At 33.7% G+C, this 23,271-nt stretch overlaps 3 protein-coding genes and 1 long non-coding RNA gene across 4 annotated transcripts; all 4 read right to left on the bottom strand.

The window, feature by feature from the left end:
- Positions 1-4,745: 4,745 nt before the first annotated feature.
- On the bottom strand, positions 4,746-5,925 carry LOC122274737. Its single transcript, XM_043083751.1, has one exon. It carries the CDS (start codon positions 5,805-5,807, stop codon positions 5,139-5,141), a length of 669 nt encoding a protein of 222 aa, XP_042939685.1. The 5' UTR covers positions 5,808-5,925; the 3' UTR covers positions 4,746-5,138.
- A 7,401-nt stretch (positions 5,926-13,326) lies between these two features.
- LOC122274330 lies at positions 13,327-14,072 on the bottom strand. The gene is made up of 2 exons (XR_006228299.1): positions 13,938-14,072; positions 13,327-13,517 (listed from the first exon to the last, which is right to left on the bottom strand). It is a non-coding gene; the product is annotated as an uncharacterized LOC122274330 (long non-coding RNA).
- A 1,024-nt stretch (positions 14,073-15,096) lies between these two features.
- LOC122274329 lies at positions 15,097-19,801 on the bottom strand. The gene is made up of 9 exons (XM_043083377.1): positions 19,523-19,801; positions 19,116-19,312; positions 17,755-17,936; positions 17,354-17,638; positions 17,207-17,265; positions 17,058-17,094; positions 16,895-16,966; positions 15,832-16,156; positions 15,097-15,675 (listed from the first exon to the last, which is right to left on the bottom strand). Exons 1-9 carry the CDS (start codon positions 19,647-19,649, stop codon positions 15,295-15,297), a joined length of 1,665 nt encoding a protein of 554 aa, XP_042939311.1. The 5' UTR covers positions 19,650-19,801; the 3' UTR covers positions 15,097-15,294.
- Positions 19,802-21,021: 1,220 nt separating this feature from the next.
- Positions 21,022-22,650, bottom strand: LOC122318652 (putative UPF0481 protein At3g02645). The gene has a single exon (XM_043136210.1). It carries the CDS (start codon positions 22,648-22,650, stop codon positions 21,022-21,024), a length of 1,629 nt encoding a protein of 542 aa, XP_042992144.1.
- Between the last annotated feature and the right edge of the window lie 621 nt (positions 22,651-23,271).

Below are 23,271 nucleotides of genomic sequence, written 5' to 3'. Positions count from 1 at the left end.
CATGAAACGAACACGGTTCGACCCTACACAAAGTCGGATCAACCCGTAAATCAAGATCAGAATACACCTAAACCCATTCCACCATTTTGCCGACAGCGGACACCGATTGCTACTCGTTCTCTCTTTCTCGTGCATATTCTGCAACCTCAGCTTGTATTCCGTATTCCTCTTACAATTCATTTAATCGTGACCCTTAGTTCGAGAAAGGAGAGGCTTCAAGAACAACTCACCGAGCAGCAAGCAGCTATTCTACAGAGTTGGCTGGGTGAACAGCAACACAAATTTCAGGGGTACAAAGCAACCAAAAATTAGGCGGAAATATGGAGGTGTTTCACAGCAAAATCAACGAAAGAAAAATATAGATCTTGTGGGGCTTAGCGAGAAGAAATGACGCTGTGTGTGGTACTGCTTTGAGGGAGAATACGGGGAAAAGATGGTTTTTTGGGCAATAAAGTGAAGGAGAATCACGGTGGGGAGGGAAGAAATTGGATTTTGGAAGGAAGGAGGAGGGAGAGAAAGAAGGAAAACCAGAGAATGATGCTATATGAAAATCTAAGCTATAGACAGAAAGTTGGGGGAGAGGGACTTACGCGGCTGATGATGAAAATCTTGGGTGTCTTTACACTGGTTTCACTACCATCGATTTACAGGGCTGCGTTCGCCAATCTTGGTTGCTTGCGGTCTTATCGTGTTGGGACTTTGCTCTTGATTTGTGGAGCTTGGCTGTTGTTGCAAATAAAACGAAGAAGAATCAGTGTGAAAGAACAGAAATGGTGAGAGTCGGATGACTCGGATCGTTTTGACACTTAGCAGGTTCGACCCGCAAGCTGGTTCAAACCGTCTTTCTCGGTCGGATCGGATCGGGTCGGGTCTCACGAACGGTCCGGGTCACAAGCTTTTCTGCACAGCCCTACCCTGACCTACTACATAAGACAACCCCAGGGCCATTACAACGAATTTGTGTTATTATCTATCTACCACTTAGAGTATCCACATTGATTTATACGTGTGTGTATATATATATAAAATCACATTTTTTAGAGATCTAATTTGCTATATAAATAAAATTTTTACATTAACTTATGTAAGTTTGAGATAAAATAATAATAAAATATTATCATTTTATTATTTTTTTTACTTTTTTTAATAAGGTTTGATTTTCAAATATGTCAAATATTTGAGTAAAATATTTTTTGACGAGTGAATGAGTAAAATACGTAGAAAGAGAGTGGAATGAGAGAAAAATAATAAATAAAATATATTTTAGAGAGTGAATAGTAAATCTTTAAACATGTAAAGATACTGTTTATAATTATATAAATATTTAAAGATGTATAATCTAATGTAAATGAATTTAGACTTATATTATGTATATATGACTTTGCATATGCATATACATAGACTAATGTAGATGTTCTTAGCCATGGGACAGAAAATTGGGACGGTATATAAACTTTATTCATGGGGGGTCTGCATGTCCTTGTTAGTACGTTATGGTCCTAATTAGGTAAAAAATTTAATATTATCTCCAATGAGATATTTTAATTGTAGCAATATTTCAATTAACTTAAGTAATTTTCATGTACGGCAAAAGTTTAGAGTCCCAGGGTAAAAAATCTATCAAGGAAAATAACTTTCATGTCATTCAGTTTTATTCAAACTTATTTTTTTCTTCTCAATAACTTTTATTCATACTTAGATATGAAGGAAAAAAATAGATAATTTTTTTAAATAATATTAAGGGTATGTTTGAAAATATTTTTTATCACATCTCATCTCATATTTTTCGATTTATTCTCAAATATCGTTCAAATATCAATACTTTCAAATTAATTATTACAACTTTTTCAACTTTTTAAATAATAAACAAAAAGCAATTTAACATTTTCAAATCTTAAAACAAAAATAATATTAAAAAATTATACTCTAATAATATTTTAATTTTATAATATTTTTTAGTCAATTTTTTCTATATCTTTTTATTAAAATCTAATAAATATTTGTCTCAAACTATCCTACAACTATTCACAAACTATCTTATTATTATTTATAAAATTCTCGTATTATCTTATTCTTCAAATATCTCTAAGTTGACCTCCAAATGTGGGTATCAAAACTATCACTAATATATATTTTGTTTAAACGTAATAAAAAAACACAAATTCATTTTTTTAAACATTTAAGCAAAAAAAAAAAAAGTACACTAACTTTTGAGGCACATTTGGAGGCGAAGCATTTTCCTAAATTTTTAAGTAACAGTATGTGATTTAAAACTTGGGAGGCTCTACCGCCACAGTTGGGGCGCTCGACAGTCGACAGTGTATTTTATCTTTTATTTTATTTATTTTTTTATTTCATGCATTTTTTAATATTTTTAAATATTTAAAAAATTCATAATATTATTAAAAAAATACTTCATTAATCATTATGTTAAATTAAAAAAATCATCAGGAGCCCCCGAGAGTAGCAATATTTCTATTAAAACATAATGAAAATAAGGTTGTGTTATCTCAAAATGAAATCTATTACTTTTTTAACTTTACATACAAAAACTTAAAACTCATTTTATTTCATACTTATCAACTTAAAAAATAAAATTTATCTCAATTTAAAAAAATTAAATATATTTTAATAAAATTTATAAAATATTATTATTGACAACTAACTTATACCATTATTCACAAGTAACTTTTAACTCATATTAACGTCTAAACGTAGCCTCGATGTTATTAAATTTCCATTATAAGCCCGGCCCCTCTGTGCACAGTGCGGCCACATGGTAAGGTACTAACTTATTAAGGGTATCTGGTAAGAGTTTTTCTACATGTAAATATAATCACGTATTAATTTATATATTAATATTAATTTATTTATATTTAAAATTTAAATTAATATTATTTTTAATAAAATTTATTTTTTAATCAATCATATTATATTAATACATAAATTAATATATAATTATACTTATAATTATATTTTTTCATTCTCTAATCGTCCACTAAATTTGGTTGGAATTTGCATGGGTAGGGAAGGATGAAGCATTGTCTGTCATGTCAGTTACGGTTAGATCATTTACATCCCACGGGCTGTCTGTCTAAAGAAGAGACAACACATGTGGCATTACATAAAAAGTACAGCTGTCCTTAAAAGGGAAAACTTTACTTTCGTCGCGCCCTGAACCTGAGGCCCTCCTTAATTTCTTCCTACCATATGGGCTCCTTTTTAAGTTGAAGGTACAAATGAAAAAGAGTGGCTCTACAGCCCCCACATGGATTCCAGTCCCGACAGTGCAAAATCTTTTGTTTTTTAGTAGCTTTTTTAATATTTTTAAATATTTTTTAAAAATTTAAAATATCATTAAAAAATACTAGATTTTCAGTCCGGAATAGCCACCTATGGCTTTAGTGAAAAATTTACTTTTTTTTTTCTTTTTTCTTTTTAACTGAGATGAAAAATTTTAAATTACCCAGTAAACTAGTTTGATATATTCATATATCACAGGTATCCGTTGTTCCATATAATATTATTGCTAAAGAAACAACATCCGTGTGATGAACAAGGAGAGACGCGATTTGGATGTTCAATAAATATACCATTATTGCCAAACGAAAGACGTGATTTGCACTTCTCTCTCACTTTCCAGCTCTTTTTCAAAATTTCATCTCCATTGAACTCGCATCATTTTTGTGATGATGCGCACTCATCTCCTGTGAATTTTGTGGGTGTCGATAACGCGCACTCACTTGTCTCCTTTTTCTTCACAAATTCTTATTCAACAAGTTTATAGATTCCACTATTTCTTGGTGGGTTTTTTTAAATTTTTAACATAGTCTAATATCCAAACTTCTTTCCAGCTAATACCACAATCTTTTTTTAATTCAATAAATCTTTATACGTAATATTCGTAATTTTTTTAACTTGTTATAAATACTTTAACATCTTAACATTAAAACTCATTTCAAGTAGACTCTATAAAACTCCTTCCACTATTTTAACTCATTATTATTTTTAAAGAATACAACTTATCTCAATTCAACTTAACATTTAAATAAACCTTAATTGAAGAATTTTGTTTTCCTGCATAAACTAATTTTAATTTTCTCGGCATGAGTAGCAGTTATGGGAAGTTTCTGTTCCAAAAGACCCTCATTTTTTCCTAAAATTGGGTCACAAAGAGACTCTTTGGAAGAGCCAATTCTCTACTCGAAGTGGTACTGTAGTCTGTACCACGTCATATTTTTAATTTTTCATTTATTTTGAAGTCTAGTTTTCAGATTCGAATCAGAGCCCAGATTTGAACTCCATGGCGTCACACCTGCAACAAACCCCACAGGAACCAAACGTAATACATGAACATGGGCAAAGAAAATGAAATACATAAATGAACAAAAATAAACAGGGACAGAGAATCATACATACATGATACATACCTGCCTCGCAGCGAAAGCAACGTAACCTGATAAACGATAACGGCAAGGGTAACGGAACTGACGATGATAAACGGTGACGACGAACGGCACCGTCAACAGGGATGAGGGATGTCGACGGAACGCACGACGGGATTCCTGACGCTGCAAAGAAGTGGACGGAACGCGACTACGGGTCTCATACAAACCAGCTAAACCCAACCAGTCTTTGCTGCCAGTTTCAATCAGATTATTAAATACTGAATTATTCTCAAAATTGATACTAATTAATTACGATTGTTATAATTTTACTAATTTGTTGGAGAAAAATTCTCAAAATTGATACTAATTAATTACGATTGTTATAATTTTACTAATTTGTTGGAGAAAATATATGATGTCCAAAAACTCTCCTCCCACAGCAAATGATATGTACAAAAGAAATTTTCTCTTCGCTACCGCTCCAAAAAGAACAACTACGGTTTCGGGGCGCCCCGACTTCCGTTTTGCAAGAGTTGGCTCGGACCGCTCGGTTCCATTTCTATAAGTGCCGCACAAGATTTGATCCGGATTCCTCATTACTGCGCCGTACTTTGGCATTCAAACTCGCCGCTGACGACTACGTTGACAAACTCCTCCGTCGGATTCCGACTTTCTCGCCGGAATCTAGGACTCGAAAACTCAAAGATGACCGGAAAAGCATGAACCAACCTGTGCACAACAGAAAGAAACTCACAGATCCTCAGCCCTGGACATGATCGAGAGCCGGCTCGGCGTGGGCTCGAATGCGGCTCTTCTCCTTAGCTGATGAGACGAGGGCCTGATCAGAGCGGTCAATGCTCTCTTGACCCACTCTCCCTCTACGCCTCCGATCCTAACCAGCGAGTTCTTCATTGCCGATCTTCGCATGTTCAGCCCATTGTTCGGATACGGCGCCGCATGATGGCTCCCGCGACTGTTTGACGCTTTTTTGTGTAGATGACAGCGAAACGAACCCGGATGAGTCGTCGGCGCGCACGTACACGTCTTTTTGGGGATCGACATGTGGCCATGGTGGCTCGTGATGACCTGGCTACGGTTTGGGGAGATTGAGCGGTGGTCGATGGAGAAGCGGACGGAGGGAGAGAGGGAACCCGAGGTGTAGACGTTGACGCGTGTGGGAGAGGCAGATCTCTGGTGATGGTGGTGGTTGTTGTTGTTGTTGTAGTGATGTCGGTGAAGGTCATTGTGGAAGAAAGTTGTTGACGGTGAAGAGAAACTGGAGCTTGTGTAGGAAGCGAAGACTGAAGAGGACGAAGAAAAAGAAGAGTTTGGAGCAGTGGGATAGTAAAGCCTGGCGGGGGGCGAGAGAGAGCGCAGGACTGGACCGCTCGGTCTGGTTTTTGACGATGAGGTAGCCATTGTTGTTGAGAAAAAAGTGAGAGGGAGAAGGGAGAGGTTTTTCGCCGGAAACTTTTGTTTTTGTTTTTTTCCTCCTAGACCCCTAGGGCGGTTGGTTTGGCAAACTTGACGAGTCTCGAGCGCCTAATTTATAGATAGACATTGGGCCGGATAGTAATTAATCTGGAAACTCCGTGGGTAGTGTGGGGTTTTCGGATTTTTGGGCCGGTTAAGTTAACTACGGTTTAGCTGACCAGAGGTTGGATAGGGGATAACATAGTTTTTGGGACTGATGTGGACCGCGCATGGCGACGAAATTTGGAGGCCGTTACGGGCCCGCTAGAGCCTGTTTGAGATTACGGTTTGAGATTTAAAATGTACGGATAGAATGGTATATAGTATTTATATAATATTATTTATCTGTTTATAATTTCACATTAAAATATTTTTAAATTAAAAAAAGTAAAAATTATTTTTTAATAAAAGTATCAAATTAATTCTTATTTTATCGTGTTATATACATTATGAAATGACTTTCATTATTTTAACACAATGATAATTTTGTAAATCTATATTTTTTATTACTTTTATACAATTTATTTAAAATTTTATCTATCAATATTTTTTATTCTTCTCCTATCATTTATGTATCGTTGAATAAATTTTATTTTTCATTATAATTATTGAAAAATTTATTAAATTATTTTTGTTATTATGTTATTATAATATTTTATTTTTATCAAGTATATGTCATTTTATATCATTTTTATAGTAAAAAAATATTTTTTAAATTTGTTTCTATATAAATTAATATGTTTAAAAATATTATAAATATACGGATTCTAAATAATAAATAATTTTTTAATAACAAAATTTATTACATTAAACTTTAAGTTATAAATTTTAAATTAAAAATAATATTTTTTACCGTAAACATTCACTTAGTGTAAAGACTCTAAACAACTTTTGACCGTGACAAACGCCTGCCACGTATATGGCTATTAAGAAACGGACAGAAATAAAAATGATTTGGATACAAACTATCACTTTTGTTTATTTTTATATATTATTAATTTAATTGATTAAAATAATTATTTAATATTAAAAAATTAATACAACTGATTAAATTAATAAAATATATAAAAAATAACTGTAAAATTTTAAATAAAAATACTAAAATACCGCTTATGTCTCCATAAATATCAATGTCATTACTTTTTTTTTTTTTTTCACACAAATTTGTGTGTAATTGAGAAATGAATAATTATATTTAAAAGCCTCTATGCCATACGTAGTAATTCAATTTAAAAGATAAATTTTTAATTTTATGAATTAAATTATGTAATTAATGTGTGATCTAAAGGTCTTTTTAGGATCGTAAAACTATTGATCTAGATCTGAAAAAATGATCAAACCGAACCGATAATCTTATTAGTTGGTCTCCGGATATGGTAAATGGTTTTTTTAGACCAGATCAAGACTAACCAAATGTATATATATATTTTTAACTATTTTATATATATAAAATAATAAATTAATTATATAATTTTCATCAAAGCGTTAACCATTAACTATATGTACAATAAAATTATTTAATTTTAATTAACCATATATAAAATGTAAAAAAGATCACTTAATCGTAATTTTACTTTTTCTTTTAACTTTTTGTATTAATTTTCTATCAAAAAAGAAAAAAGAGAAAAAAATATTTATAGACCAAATCGAACCAAATGGATCAGTCCAGTCCAACAAAAATGATGGATCAAAAGTTTCGATTTGTGACTCCCCCAAACCTAACTAGACTGATTACATCTCTCGATCTTTCAAATAATACTTCTCAGTTTTAATTGACACAATAATTTGATAAACTTAATTGAAAATTTTTTCCTCCAAACGGTAGAAAGCTTGCCCTATATAATAATTTTATTAAAGGTGTATAAGAAAATAAAAATATTAATAAATATTTAAAAATTAAATAAATGAAGGCCATATAACTATTTATGAAATTATAAGTTAGATTTACTTTACGATAAAAAAATTATAATTTACTTTATGATATAAATAATTTTATAATCTATATAAAATATTGCACTAAGTGATTTATATTTTAAGAAAAAGTCAATTTATGGGTTATATTTTTGTAATATATTTTAAAAACTAAATATTTATCTTTTTCTTAATACCAAGTAACAATAAATCGGTAGGAATCTTCCACCATTTGACTTAGAAATGGGTTTACGGGTGAAAATTGGGAATGGGAATTACGGCAAGACTCTCCTTATATAAGTTATTATATATATATATTGATTTAAAACGTGTTGAGAATTCTACATACAATATATTAAGAAAAATATGAAAAAGTAAAGAAATTTGAAATTGAATTGGTCAATGTCTACATTGTGAAGTTTACAGTTTTTGTTACGTTGGCATCATGAAAGAATATTTGTTCAGGAAGTTATAGTTTAATGGGACGCGTGCGCTCTAAAATTCTCAACGACTATTTTCGTGGACCAATTCAAATCAGTGACCCGAATTATAATTGTAAGCAGTAGACTAAAGTGCTTTGATCCGACTTTTTGCCATCTTCGATTCTTCTACATCGCTTATGCACCAACGTCGCTGCTTTTCACCATCAATGATATGCGCGCGTTCTTGTATCGGTCAAGTTCCACACACGCGCGGCACTGCCGGCCGCAAAAGTTATAACGGATTTGGAAAAAATTATATTCATCATATACACATATAATATGCTACACTTTTTTATTTTTTTATTTACCAAATATATGATATATTGATAATGAAGAAAATAATTTAATTACTTTTAAAAAATAAAAGAAAATAAATATGACGTATAAATATGATGAATAACAAAACTTTTATAAAAAATATTTAAATATTATAAATCAAATAATATTATATTCTCGTTTAGCTGATGGTGTGTTATTTATATTGACTTTAAATATAATAACACATAATTTTGATATTTCAAGACAGCGACTTATAATATTTATATATTTGATTCTTTATGATTCTTCGTTTTGAATAAAACAATATTCGAATCTGAACAATTAAAAATCACAACAAAATATATATATATAATGGAATCAATATTATCTGCTTTGTCATTTTCTTTTATCATATCATATATATAATTAAATATATGCATCTTCCATCTTTGAATCATTCGACTAACTGCTGAAAGGTGAATCTCAAACACAACGTCAATAGATTAAAACGATAAAATGTTATTGAATTTAAATAAAAAGAATAGTATAAACTTGTTGAGAAATCCAATGTAAGTAAAGATCTACATAAAATCTAAACAAACAATAATACAATAAATAAATCAAAATGTGACAGCTATACATGATTAGAATGATTAAACCAGTAATCATTAAATATTATTGTTAAAAGGAATAATATTTCGGAGACTATTGGTGCATGATGCTCGATCTTATCTCTTGGAACGAGGGACACACTGTCACTTTCCCTTATTTTGTCCCTGACTCGGTTCTTCTAAACGATTCTTTTGACATATCTAATTCTAAATAAAAATTAAATAAATTACTATAGATATAATGTGATTTTACAAAATCAAATTTAATTTTATGTGATATATTATATCTATTTTATAATATAAATAATTTTATAATCTAATATATTACAATAAGTTATGTTAATTTATTATGTTTATTTTGAGTATAATTTCTTGTGATATGTTATATTTATTTTATAAAATAAATAATTTTATAATCTAATCTATTATAATAAGTCTAGTTAATTTATTATGAATTTATTTTTATAAAATTCTTCTATATCAATACATTTCTCAAAAATTAATTAAATGAAATCCGGATTAAAGAGTAAAGACAATGATTTTTATAGAATCTTCTGATTTTTTCTTCTAGGCTAGTTTGGATCGATAGTAAAATCATCTCAATTCATCTTATTTTTAACTTTTTCAAATTTTAAAATAAAAATTATATTATAATAATATTTTAACTTTATATTATTTTTATTCAACTTTTTCACCCTCATTTTTTAAAATTTTATAAAATATAATAATTTAAACAATCTCATTATTATTTATAAATTATTTTATTACTATTTACATGTCATCTTCTCTTAATATTATTCTTAAACGGTGGCAGAAAATCACTTAAATATCTTGCTTCGACAAAAATAATGCCTTCTAATGATTTTAGTGCTAAATTATTTTTGCAGATATTGTGAGGCGCTGCTCGACAGGTGTTGTGTAGCCGGCCCTTTCAACATTTTGTTGGAGCATTCTCTAGGGTTTTGGCTTGGCTTAATTCTTTTATTCATACAATGCGTGACAGCTATTACTTTAGACGAAGGGGTAAAAAAAAAAAAAAAAGATGAATGATCAACTGTCCTTTTATATTTATTTATTAAATTATTTGTATCGCAAGATCTAGTTTCCTCCTCTCTCTGTTTGTGCTTGTCTAGATTTGCAAGATCTAGGGCCGTTATCTCTCAATAGTGATAAACATTAGGAAAGGGATTAGCTTTCAAGTGTGATTTCTCCGAGGCATGACGGCAATCATTTCATATTCACGCACTATATTATATTGTAAATATTTTTAATATAAAATATCATTTTATTGTAAATTTATATTTATAATTTTTTTTTTATAACTGTAGTACTTATATATTCTCGTTTTTATATTTTGATAACTTATGTTCTATCATAACTTATCACGATAATTTTTAAAATAAATTTCAGATTGTCCATTCTGCCAATATTATTGTAGATTAAATAAAAAGATCTTAGATATCTATGTAATTTATCATCAATTAAATAATTGACATTATTCCAATGCCCTCTGGCACGACGTAAGGTCGGATATTACTTGGCCGACTCAATTCGCTTTGATTTTAAGTAACAAGATTTTCGAATATCTCAAAAAAAAAAAAAAAAAAAAAAAAAAGAAGAAGAAGAAGAAGAAGAAGAAGAAGAAGAAGGTCTCTACGTTCTTATCAGTTCGAAAATGAAAAAAAATCTATTAATTATTTATTTTCTTATCATTCTCTCACTATTTTATAATATAATATTAGATAATAGATTCATAAGTGAAATATAATAAATAGTTTCAAATCATCTAATATTGTATCACGAGATAATAAAAAAATATTTGATTCAAAAATTCTATATACCATATTACTATTCTACTAAATAAGATCTGGTATATTTATAATTATTGAATGACATTTATTCTATATTTTTATATCATTAAATAATGATAAATACGTTAAATTATATATAATAAAATATAAATAAAATGATGATATAATGTATAGTATTACTCATTCAATTAAATGTATTTTTAAATATATAGAATTGCAAAGTCTGAAGCGTGATATGGTAGTGACATTTGACGGTACATAGATATGGGAGTCCATTTTAATTCATTAGAAAAACGGAACAGAATAGGGCTGGAAACTTCAGGTGGCTACTCGTAGCCCATGGCCTTCATACTAGTCGGTATTTAAGTATTTGGGATATCTTAAATTTTTCTACGTTCTTATCATTTAGGAAATTAATATCCAATTGAATGGTGGGAGTCCTATTTCTTACTTCTATGATCTATCCTCAGAAAATGTAGACGGGAAAGCTGATGCTGTTTTCATAGGTTGTTGTGTAACTTTATTGCATTTCAATTTCTTCACTCAACTTTCCTTGATAATTTATGGTTGTATTAAGTGCTTATTTTTCAAGCAAGAAAACCCTTAACAATGTAAGTGCAACCATCTCAAAGATATTTTATAATCTATGATATATTACGTCAATTTATAAATTTATTTTTATAAAATTATTTTATCAATAAAATATTTGCCAATAACGAATAGATAATATCCGTTTGGGTGTTAAAACATGGAGTAATTAATTATTAGTAATAATTATGAAACAAATTAATAGTAAATTATATGATAGTTTGTATTAAAATAAAAGTGCAACGATTATTCATATTCGATTTCGAAATATTTTTCTTTCTTTTTTAGTTCCAATTGTTTGTTTGGGTATGGTTTTTAAACAAGCGGCCTTTTTTGATCCGCAATCTTCGGCGATATGAGCTGAATTCGGAACTCGATACCATTAAACTTGATAAGTAAAGTTGGTCGCAACGTGATAAGATTTGCTACAATCTCAACGGCAAACCTACTTTGGAACATTAGATAAGACTTTCTACCCACATGATTGAAAAAATGTGAAAGCGTCCTCCAAGAGAGTGAGAGAGAGACAGCAGGTTATTTAAAAAATAAAAAAAAATTATTATTTATTTCTTAATTATAGATGACATGGTGCTGTCATCCTATTATCTCATGTTATGAAATTAAAATATAAGATAAAGATTTTTATAAATTATTTTAAAAAATATTTCTCATTTAATAACTAATTGCGTAAAGAATTGTTAAAAAACGTTACGTGTTCATGATTTCCCTTTGATAAATTAGGGAGGTGTTGGTTGAAAAGGAACCGAACAACTTTGTGCGGGTGGAGTTGGGTGAGTTGTTAAACTGAAGGGCTACCATGGCACAAAATCCAACTTGGTGGGGGGATGAAGTGTAAATAGGGTAACACTTGCGTTGCTTTTTACTTTGGAAAATCCATCAACGAGTGGCTTGAAATGACTTCGAAATGCACTGGGTCAGTCTTTTAATTGGTGTTTCCAGTTCTGAAGACAAAACGATGAACGCTTATGAGTAGGGTTGTTCAACCGGGCCGGATTTTATCCGGCCCGGCCCGGAATCCGGTATACGGATTCCGATTCCAGTTTTCGGCCCGGGTCAAATCCGGGCCGGCATCCGGATTCGAAAAACCAGTTTAAACCGGTCCGGGTACCGGATTTTAATTCCGGATCCGGGTTTAAAACCCGGTACCCGGGTGATATAAACTAAAGATACAAAACTGAAAACCCTACTTCTGTTCTGCTTAGCCCCGCTCCCCCCGAATTCAGATATATATATATATATCTCTCTCTCTCTCTCTCTCTCTCTCTCTCTCTCTCTCTCTCTCGATCCCTTTGCTATAGTCGAGGAAGCTGCCACTCAGCCACCATGAGGTGAGTATTTTACCTTCCTCTAACTTTTTCTCGAAAATCTTCACTAATTTTTTTTTCTTATATTATTCGTGCATCTTTTTAGTTATGGTTCTTTATTGTTGGGTTGAAGGTACTTAGTAAATTGAAATAAAGTGTATAGCGCGTTATTCCGATTTGGGTCTGTGTAGTTTTGGTTCTCTGTTACAGCTTGATCTGTTGCATCCTTTTTTAGATCTTTGAGGGCTCTTTTATTACTTTGTTGATTTGGGTCTATTTTGATGTGAATGTTTGAATGTAAGAATCTTTGTTTTAGTTCAAAGTAGCTAGATGCATTGAACTTTTGTTCGAGTGGGTTTTTTTCCCCGATGACCATCATCTTTTGTTCGAGTTGATTGTTTTGTTTTAGAAGTCCTGCGCCTGTAAGATGGAAAATCACAACTAAGTAAATTCATGGAGTTACAGCCCACAGAACATACTAAGCTGCTAAAGGTTTTGGTAGGAGACATCATGATCGTTACATAGAGTTATTCATCACATCATTGAGGAAAATAATTTCACATTATAAACTAAAATCATACATCTGATCACGGGTTTTAGATTGATTCTTCTTTTTCCTGGGAATTGGTAGAGCTGGAAGATTGCAGGCCAATGGGCTTGAAGTAAAGAACTGAAAGCAGAAAAAAAAATACTCAGAATAAAGCATAAATTTTCTTTTATGATGTAATTTTATAAAAGCAGGAGGAAGATAATAGAAAGTAGTCATTAGGAACACTTGTATTCCTCTTTAGCTATTTCTTTGTTTATTTTGCTTCTGGAATAAGCCTAAACAGCATATGCTTCAAGTTTAAGATGGCCTTCCATTATTTCTCCCTTGTGCTTCTATTAAACTTTAATCAATTACATGGAGCAAAGTACCCTTCATATCCCAAAATCTTCCCTAATACTAGTAAGTCCAGCACTAGAACCTTTCAATTTTAAACTCGTAGTACAAAGTTTTGGTTATACCAAAGAAAAGTGCTGAAATGTCGTTATACCACTAGCAATGAGTACAGAGAAAGAGCTTGCCATCTATTATGTTTATACTCACTTCACTATGGAGAGCAGAAGCAGCATTGCCACGAGAGGTTGGTCTAGAGCAAGAAGTGTAGTCAAAAGGCCAAATGAAGAGGTAGGTAAGGGGCTGAAGGCTTCTTCAAAACTAGGCCTATAATGCCGCGGTGGATGGAAGCTTGCTGGTAGCTTCATTTTGTTCCAGTAATCCTCTGAGGGTGAACCACAAAGTTTGAAGATCCTTTGAAGCTGCTCAACCTGTGTACAACAGAGGTAGAACTTAAAAACAGCCAGTGTAGAATCAATGCACGCATATCCTTAAATAAAAGTAGTAATTATGCAATACATGCATGGAACAGAATCTATCCAATTTTTCTTCTGGATTTGTATTATTAAAGGCGGTTCTACCTCTGTTCTCCCAGGCATAAATGGTCTTCCAACAAACATCTCTGCCAATAGGTATTGTGAAATGAGGGGCAAGGACCTTTTGGATGCAGGAGTAATTACACCAGCAGATCTCTATGAATGGATGAAGGCAAATAATACCTTGTTATTCATAGATATGTAATTTTCATATATTGTAGTTGTGTTTTGTAATGTAATATATAAATATCAAATAATCTAATTAGTTAAAAAGGTAATTAGTTTTATTTTATTTTATTTTTGAAAGGAAACACTTCATATATCATTAACCAGAAATATTTTTTGTTTTATATATAAAAAAGGATGCTTTTCAACATTTTTTCTTGAAAAAGTTGTATAGAATATAGGCTTTTAGATTAAAAAAAAAATTATGCTTTTCAACACTATCATTTTCTTGAAAAAAAAAAATTTAACGAGTAAGATTTTGTTATTAAAAAAAAAAAAAAAAGAGAGAGACTCGGGTATAGTCCGGAACCCGGATTCCGGGTTTTAAAAACCCGGATGAATCCGGGTTTTGGCCCGGGTCATAATCCGCACTAATCCGGTCCGGAATCCGGACCGGATTTGGAACCTGGGTTCCGGGCCGGGTATACCCGAATTCCCGGTCCGGAACCCGGATGAACAGTCCTACTTATGAGTGCATTGAGTGGTAGTGGGTACCGCCCAACTGGACCATGAGTTTATAACCCAACCGTAACGGCGGATACTTGCCGTCCCAAAGCCTATTTCAAGGAAGGTTGTAAAGTCGTTACCAATGTTTAACCTAAGGAAAATTATAAACACACGACAATTTGTTTCATTCAATCTTATCATATCAGTGCCAAAGCATGTATGCAAAATCTGGAAGTTGGTTTCTACGTAAATGAATGATAGAAGTAGTTCTTTTTACAACACATGGAACCCAAACCGAATGCATAGAGATAGTCCATCCTATATGTCCCAATGCAGTGGAAATAATATTAGAGTTTCTCTTACTTCTGCTCCTTGCCTTCTTCAAAAGTTTCGGCTGATTCAGATGTTAACTTTTTGGTAAACACGCGGTGATGCCTCTCTCTCCCATAGATAACCCAGAAGATCAGTGAGAGCATAACTGAAGTGGAGACCATCACCAACCCTATATAGATCCATCCACTGTATTGCCGCAGACCGGGGCAATGGTCTCTATGTATGTCGCTGAATGTTTCCCGCACAAATGTGCAATCTTCAAGTTCAACAAGGAAAGGTGCATAATTATACAACGCAAAGCTAACATTTACTCCGGCAGTCATCTGGTTGTAGAAGGTCGGGGTCAAACGCCCTGTTGTGACACATATCTCAGTTGCTGAAACTTGGCAGACATAGTTCATCCAAACCTGCATGATTTAAATGAAAGTAAGGCTAGCTTCCTTTTTTTATTCTGGCACTGGAGAATGGCCTCCAGATGCTTTGCTAAATTGGTACATGTGAAAATAGTATTTGGAAACGAGACCATGTGATCACTAGGAGTATGAAGAGGGCCAACTTCTTACCTCTGTTGCATTGGTCAAGTCCACTTCACCAGCAGTGCAAGCTCGATCCGTCAAGTCGGAATAAAATGGGTTACATAGGAGGGGTATCTTCGGGCCTGATTGGTTGTAGTACAATGGTGTGAAGTTGGGGAGAAAATTTAAGTTCGAGACATTGGTAATGACCTCATTAAGTAAATTGACAAGCTCAGAAGTGACTTCCTTGCTCCGTATCAAGGTCTCTTGTGCAGTTGCAGTATCCACACATGGAAGTATATCATCTAAAGCTGTATGAGAAGTAGGGTTTTGAGTCCACTCATCCATTGCAACACAAGTGTCTGCGGCTACACTAATGGGTAAAAGGGGAAAAGATCAGCGTCTGAGCTAAAATATTATCATCAAAAGAATGAAACTGATAATTAGCAAACTGAAGTCGAAAATTCTGAAGGACGGGAAACTTTAGCACTTGAGCACTGCGACCATCGATTTTTTTATTTTTTGTTGTAATGCTGAGAATTGATATTCCTATTGAAGAGAAAATGTGTGTATACTATACGCTTATTGAGATATTTTTGCACAACAAACGGAAGAAAATCCATTTTCCTTTTGTTTACAGTTTAGTGTCAAGATTACTGTGACAAAAAGATGTTGAATCTCCTCTATAGTGAAGAACAAAATTATGCTTGGCACTTCATGTCATGGCTCTGCCTGAGCCGCCCCCATTGGTCTTCATTTTGACGAACATAACGAACTTTCTAAGTTCATAAAAAATTTAATTAGCCTCAATTTAGCACAGTGCTGAATAAAGATGTAGGCAAACAACAAATGACAACACTAAGAATTGACTGACGAGACAGCACCCTTATCACCCTTAAAATAGAGCCATAAGGACTCGGTATTAACACGAATCATTCTTGAAATACTTGCAGTCAAATGGAGTGCAGAGAGTTGCCAATCTAGACTTTGTAACCATTTTATTAGAAAGCGATTAGCAACATGGATTGTGGCAAACGATATGAAATGTTCAATATCTAGAAGAAAACTGTAAGCGTAAACTGTAAGCGTTACACATTGTCACAAAACTTACTTGTGAAGGAGAAGAAATATGCCGCACATGATAAATGTTCCTGTAACAAGTAACCACCCAGCGACCACCAGGCTGCAACAAATGCAGCATTTGTTGGAGCGACATGAATGGGGGAAATAACATAAAAGGAAAAAGCAGTGCTGGACATGATTTTCTTACTCACATGTAAACAAGAGACTGCATGCCAAATATTGAGAATACTGAAGCAAAAGCAAAGAGTACAAAAACGAATTAGGATCTCTACGGAAAATGTTTTAAATTTATTAAGTTAATGATACATAGCATTGCAAAAAGGTGATTGACAGTGCTTACAGAATCCAAGAAATGTCAAGACAAGCATAATAGCAGCGATTATGATGAGTGCCAATCTCCTGTAAGAACATCACCATATTCATTTTAGCATTAAGATACGTCTCAGAAGCAAGAAAATAGAGAAGGCAAGACTTAATTCTTTATTACACAGAATCCAAGAGATCCCGAATTTCGTTTGAATTCTTCACTGTTCGGTCAGCAAGCGTACTAGCAGAAGAAGTAATTTTTGTTTCAATCTGGTCAATATCAGTTTGAACATTTGTAGGTAGAAAAATTCGATCTATTCCAATCTGCTTAGCTGCACCAAGATAACCAGACACACTTCTAAGCTTCTCAACCGTGAAATCTGCCTGAACCACGACATACTTCAATGTATTCGTGGTACTACTGTGGAACCTCCCCTGACCAGCGTATAAAACAACACATCCAACACTGTAACCACAGTATAGCACATCAAGTTATTACAAAAGTGGAACTTGAGAGAGAGAGAGAGAGAGAGAGAGAGAGAGAGAGAGAGAGAGAGAGAGAGAGAGAGAGAGAGGATGTACATGGCTGCAATAGTGAAGATTATGAGGAAGATAAGAGAGAGAGCATAAGCCGTCCTGGAATAGCCATAAGGCTCCCTTTTACGACAGAAAGAACAGACACAAATGAGACATAAGCACATTCCAAGTGCAAGGAACCAGATTGCAGCGATGACAAACAAGGGAACTGCAGTAAAACCCACAGACTGCATTTTCAAAAAAGAAAAGGAAACGGGAAAATAAGTTAAGAATAGTAATACAGCAGTTCAAACATAACAAAAAACCATTATAAGTACAGATAAAATGTTATTAGAAATAAATTAAACTGAATTCCAAAATTAAACGAAAGAAACCCAAAGAAGGGACTTGTGTACATAGGAAGGAAATTGCAAATAAGATAATTGATAATAAATCAAAAGCATCAGTAAATTGATCATGAGACCAAGACCTCTATGGAAAATGTGAAAGAAATAAAATGTTGAGACTTTAGACTAAGATGAATCTTATCAAACGATGATGAAACAGAGGAAGCGCCTTATTAAACGAAAATCAGAATATTCTCCCACTATAATTGGAAAGGGAACTGGATGGCACATGCTTGTTTTATTAGTATAATTTTCCTTTTATATACATTGTATGCACTTTCTGCCAATCCCAACCTTAAATCCATTCTAATACCGCACGTCCATAAGTTTCAACATACAATTGAAAAGGTTCCTAATTTTCCTTAAAAAATAAAAAGAAGAAGAATCCGCATTAAAACCATAAAAAAGGAAGAAGAAAAGACAACCGGGAGATCTCATATAAAGAAAAAGGAAACTTTCTTATGAAAGAAATAATAAATTCACGATTAAAACATCCTTTTCTGCTCCTTTTTATTTTTCAGATAAACGTTTCTTGTTTTATAGATTGTGCTAGAGTAAAGACACTTGATGATCAAAATATTATTTATTTATCGACATGTGACCAACATTCTCTACCACAGTTTTTTTTTTTTTTTTTATCCTCTTTAAATCTAGATTGCTCCTCAACCCACCTGTAAATTTATCCACAAGCAATACAGCAGTACTGCTAAATACAAGCCTCCCACTGAATCAAGTTTTACTTGTTTTTATTTTTTTTTTGATAAGTAATCAAGTTTTACTTGTTGGCATTCATTCCCTTGAAACAATAGTGTCTCCGTACTGTACCACCACAGGTTAAGACAATATATCATGATTTAGCACCAACCCACCACTCTAGACTCTACCAGACCGAGGCATGCCCGAAAAGGAGGATGCAAAAGTAAAACTCATGCCGGAAATCAAAGCCATCCGTGTTCAAGACAGCTATCTAGGACAAGAAAACCAGCCTAATTCTTAGGAGGTATAGTTTGAGAAACTTACAGCCCAGTAATGGCGCTCACTGATATTCCATCCTTTGGTGTACTTTTTGAACCCATTGAGAGGGTCTTTTCGGTAAGTTCTCTTTGAAGCCAAGACATATGATGAGCTTTCAATAGGGGCAGCAGTGGGACCCTCCACGAGAGACCTCCAACTCCCCTGAGAGTGATCCACAACATATTTTCCTTCATTTTCCCAGCCTGGAAAGGAGATCAGATTTAAGAAGGAAAGAAACAATTATCTTCCACGCAAACAGTGCCAATGTGGTAGAAAAAGGAAATTTATTTTGGCTCCTTTGTTGGTGATTGTAAGAAAACAGAGTACAGAGAAACCATAACACTGTACAGATATTCTATAATCTTACATTTTCTCAGCAACCAAACAGGAAAAAAAAGAACGGAGAGTAGTACCTGTAGTGGGCAGAGTTTGGAGGGGTGAAGAGCGAGAATCCCCATGTGAAAAGGAAAAGAAAGTAGCAGAGTAAAGGAAGAGAAAAGTGGCCAGAAAAGAAAACGGTAGAGACCAAAAACATGACATTATGAGAGAGAAGAGACAGAAACAGAAACAGAGAGCTCTGCTTGCGCACTGGGTTGTGAGAGAGAGAGAGAGAGAGAGAGAGAGAGAGCGGGGTAACGGTCGGGGAAGTGGGGAGGAGAGGGAGGGAAGTGAGCTGTGAGAGTGGGACTGTGGGATACTCCCTCCAGGTTAGCCAGCCAAGCACCACTGTGTTGGGAACCATTTTGACTGAATTACCCCTTTTGCATTTCTGTTTTCGGCCACACAATTTACCGCTTTAAAACTTATTAAATCTTTGCCTACATGGAAACAAAAGGGATCCCAATAATTGTCCCAATCTTAAATTCCACATAATTAAATAAATTCCGAAATGAACTAAAGAGGTCCATTTCTGTAATTTGAGCCCAAAGCCCACGAGAGGGCCCACTTCATAGTGATTGCAATGAAAGTATGACACCAAGCGCATCTCCACATATCCTGAGTTTTGTTAAGTAAATCGAATATTAATTTTATGTATTAATATTGATTTTTTTATATTTAAAATTTAAATTAATATTTTTTTAATAAAATTTATTTTTTATTAATTATATTATATTAATATATATATTAGTACGTAATTGTGTTTATAACTAAAATTTTCGGTTCTCTTATTCATTCAAAAATAATAAATTGCAGCATCTAAAATTAACACATCACACATTATTTTAAATAATTGCAATATTTAATTTATAAGATTATCTTTTAAATTAATTTTATTATAATAAATAATCATTTTATTAAATGTATTTCTCCGCATTAACTTTAAAATATAGTTTTTCAATCAATAATATCACAAAGTGTTACATAATGAAAGTTGTGAGAATCATTTTTAATTATTTCGTGTTTGACAGATAGAGATTTCGAAAACGTTTGTCAAAAAAGTGGGCTTCATGGGACGATGGAATTCAAAAAGTTAACAGAAGGGAGGGACCCGAAAAAGGCAACACCACTAAGGAAAGCTCATTCCCCAAGAAATTTTCGCTGTTGCTATTGACCTAAGTGAAAAATGCCATTCATTCATCCCCGTAATTTCAGCTTATTGTTCTGTCGTCCTGCTGTTCTCCACCTTTTCGAATTTCGAACTCCTGCTTTTCGTTTTGTTTGTAACTTTTATTGTAAATTATAGTGTATAATGCCATCACCATAATTCAGGAAAAAAACAATGTTGCAAAGATACTGATACCATGGAATATGTAACGAGACACGCGATCGAATTGTTTATTAAAAGGATCCACGTCGACATGAATTGCTTTAGAAATTCAAGTAAATTAAAGAATACGTATGAACACTTCATTCCTTGTACATGGATGCCGTCCAATCCAACGTGAAATACAACAGAAAGTCATGCCAACCTTTATAGGGCCGCCAACAATTTGGAGCAATCGTACGAAGAACAAGCAGTTTCCACAATAAACAGGAATATCAGTACAGTAGCTCCCAGAAACGTGAGACATGGCCAGGAAGAGAGGATAAAGTTCTTAATGATCATGTTGATCCTCACTTTCCAACTTTTGGAATAATAGGTATTAACATCTTCAATAGCCTTGTCAAGAAACTGAACTTTCGTTACTTTCACAGATTTTGTCATCCCATTCCAAAGGTTTGCCACTTCTGCATCGCTTTTGAGGCGGTTCAAGATGATCCCTGCCTCCCGAAGAATCCTCACATCTTCTTCTGTATCAATTATTCCATTCATAAACTCTGTGTAACGTGTAAAAACCATCACCTCTGGTGCAATACATGCCTCATAAGCCACGAGGTTCCTTATCACAACATCAGAGTTATCATCTAATTGAATAATTGGAAGGTAAAATGTACCAGAAGACTTGTCGAAGATTATGATTTTCAAGCCACCCTTGACTGGACGAAATTTGACACCAACTTTATGAAGTTGAGTCACACTTGGGATTGCAATCTCGTCGACTGAAGGACTTTCGTCGTTAAGATGATTATAAAACGTGCCTCCCAATTTTTCTACCACGTTCTCTGTGGAAGGCAGTATATTGGTTACAGTACTATTCTTTGCACGACTCAATATCCGTGAGAGTATTGCAAGTTGCGATGCAGCTAAACGTTTAACAACTTTTGACTGGAAAATTCTCTTGAGAATACGAAGCGGGGCGAATATAAGAAAACATACCGCTATCAAGATTGATTTCATCGCTTTTCTAAACCAGCCAATCTCTTCGTCCTCCTCCAGCTTCTCCTGCTGATCAAAATCAGCCACGAGTGTCAATTTCGGCACAATCATGTAGTAGAGAAGATCTAGCAAATGGGCTCTCGTGAAATATTCTTCCGTAAAATGCTGATGATTGATGTACTTGATGGGTGATAGATACTTGCAAACTCCCAATAGCATGGAGGTCAATACTGCGTCCTGATCTTCATGCTCAAAAAAACCGTGGACTTCTCTGAGCAAAAAGAGAGGTATTTGGTTTTCCATCATGATAACATCCTTGAGTACATGAGTACGGTGTGCGGCTTTCTTCCGCGTGCCGCTGCTTTGACTACTCATATTAGACGAGATTTCCATAAGTGAGCCTTCAGTTTCTATAAAGTAGGTTTGGAGACAGTCCAACAAGAAAGAAGAATCGATGGCAAATATCCATGCGAGTGTTTCTTGGTCGAACTCCAAGAAACGATGGTAGCAAGCTCTGATAGCGTAATCACTTTCTGCGATGCGGTTAACTAAGTCTCGGAATTTGATTTGTTTGAAGTTCTTCTGCATTCTTTTAGCTGAACCCAGTTTGAAGTGCTCCATCTCCAAGAGTTGAGGCCGCTGGTGATGGTATGGGCCGAGGGCTACGAGTTGTGGAGTGTATGTTTCTGGTTTAATAGACTTTAGGGTTGGAGGCACGGTGAAGATGGTAATTGTAGGAACATTTTCATCGTCGTCCTCTTTGAGGCCTTCTTCTTCTAGGGCTCGACTTATCTGTATAACCCATTGATCATGGCTATCGGCAACTGTTGGCCGTAGTTTCATAGCTTTTAACTCAGAGGATGTTATGATCTACTGAATCGGGGAAGGAGATCATGGTGAAAGAGAAAACTTGCTTAATTAGAACGGAGAGACACCGTGTGTTTCTGTATGAAAAGATCTTACCTTCGGGTACCCTTTTATAATGGGTTGGAGAGTTTTTGGAGTACAATGACAAATCATACGATTGATCGAAAGAAGATAACATGATATTACTTTGATTTTATCTGACATCGTGTACGCGCTGGCATTCCTTGTCCGATATAATATATATATTTATATATATTTATAAATTGCAACTAGGTTTTGGTGGTCTATAGTCAAACTTTGGAATCCTGGATAATACTTGCCTCATCCACACCAACACTAGGCATTATGTTATCATAAACTCGCCGGTCAATCGATCTCACTATATTTACGGATCGAGTTGGAATTTTCAATCATGATTAGATTAGTCAAATTATGGGTTATGCATTACTAATTGTTTGGACTTTCCCCAGTTGAAGGTATCAACTATACGTAAGTACGGCCATGAAAATTACTAACCGATGCATGCAGCCAGGGATCACGTACGTACGTAGCTTCCTTACCTTTTTCCCTAATTTGTTTTTTGGGTTTTGTAGACCT

The sequence above is a fragment of the Carya illinoinensis genome, chromosome 8 (assembly GCF_018687715.1).
Source record: "Carya illinoinensis cultivar Pawnee chromosome 8, C.illinoinensisPawnee_v1, whole genome shotgun sequence".
NCBI classification, from domain to species: Eukaryota; Viridiplantae; Streptophyta; class Magnoliopsida; order Fagales; family Juglandaceae; genus Carya; species Carya illinoinensis.
This window is presented reverse-complemented; position numbering and strand designations above follow the sequence as displayed.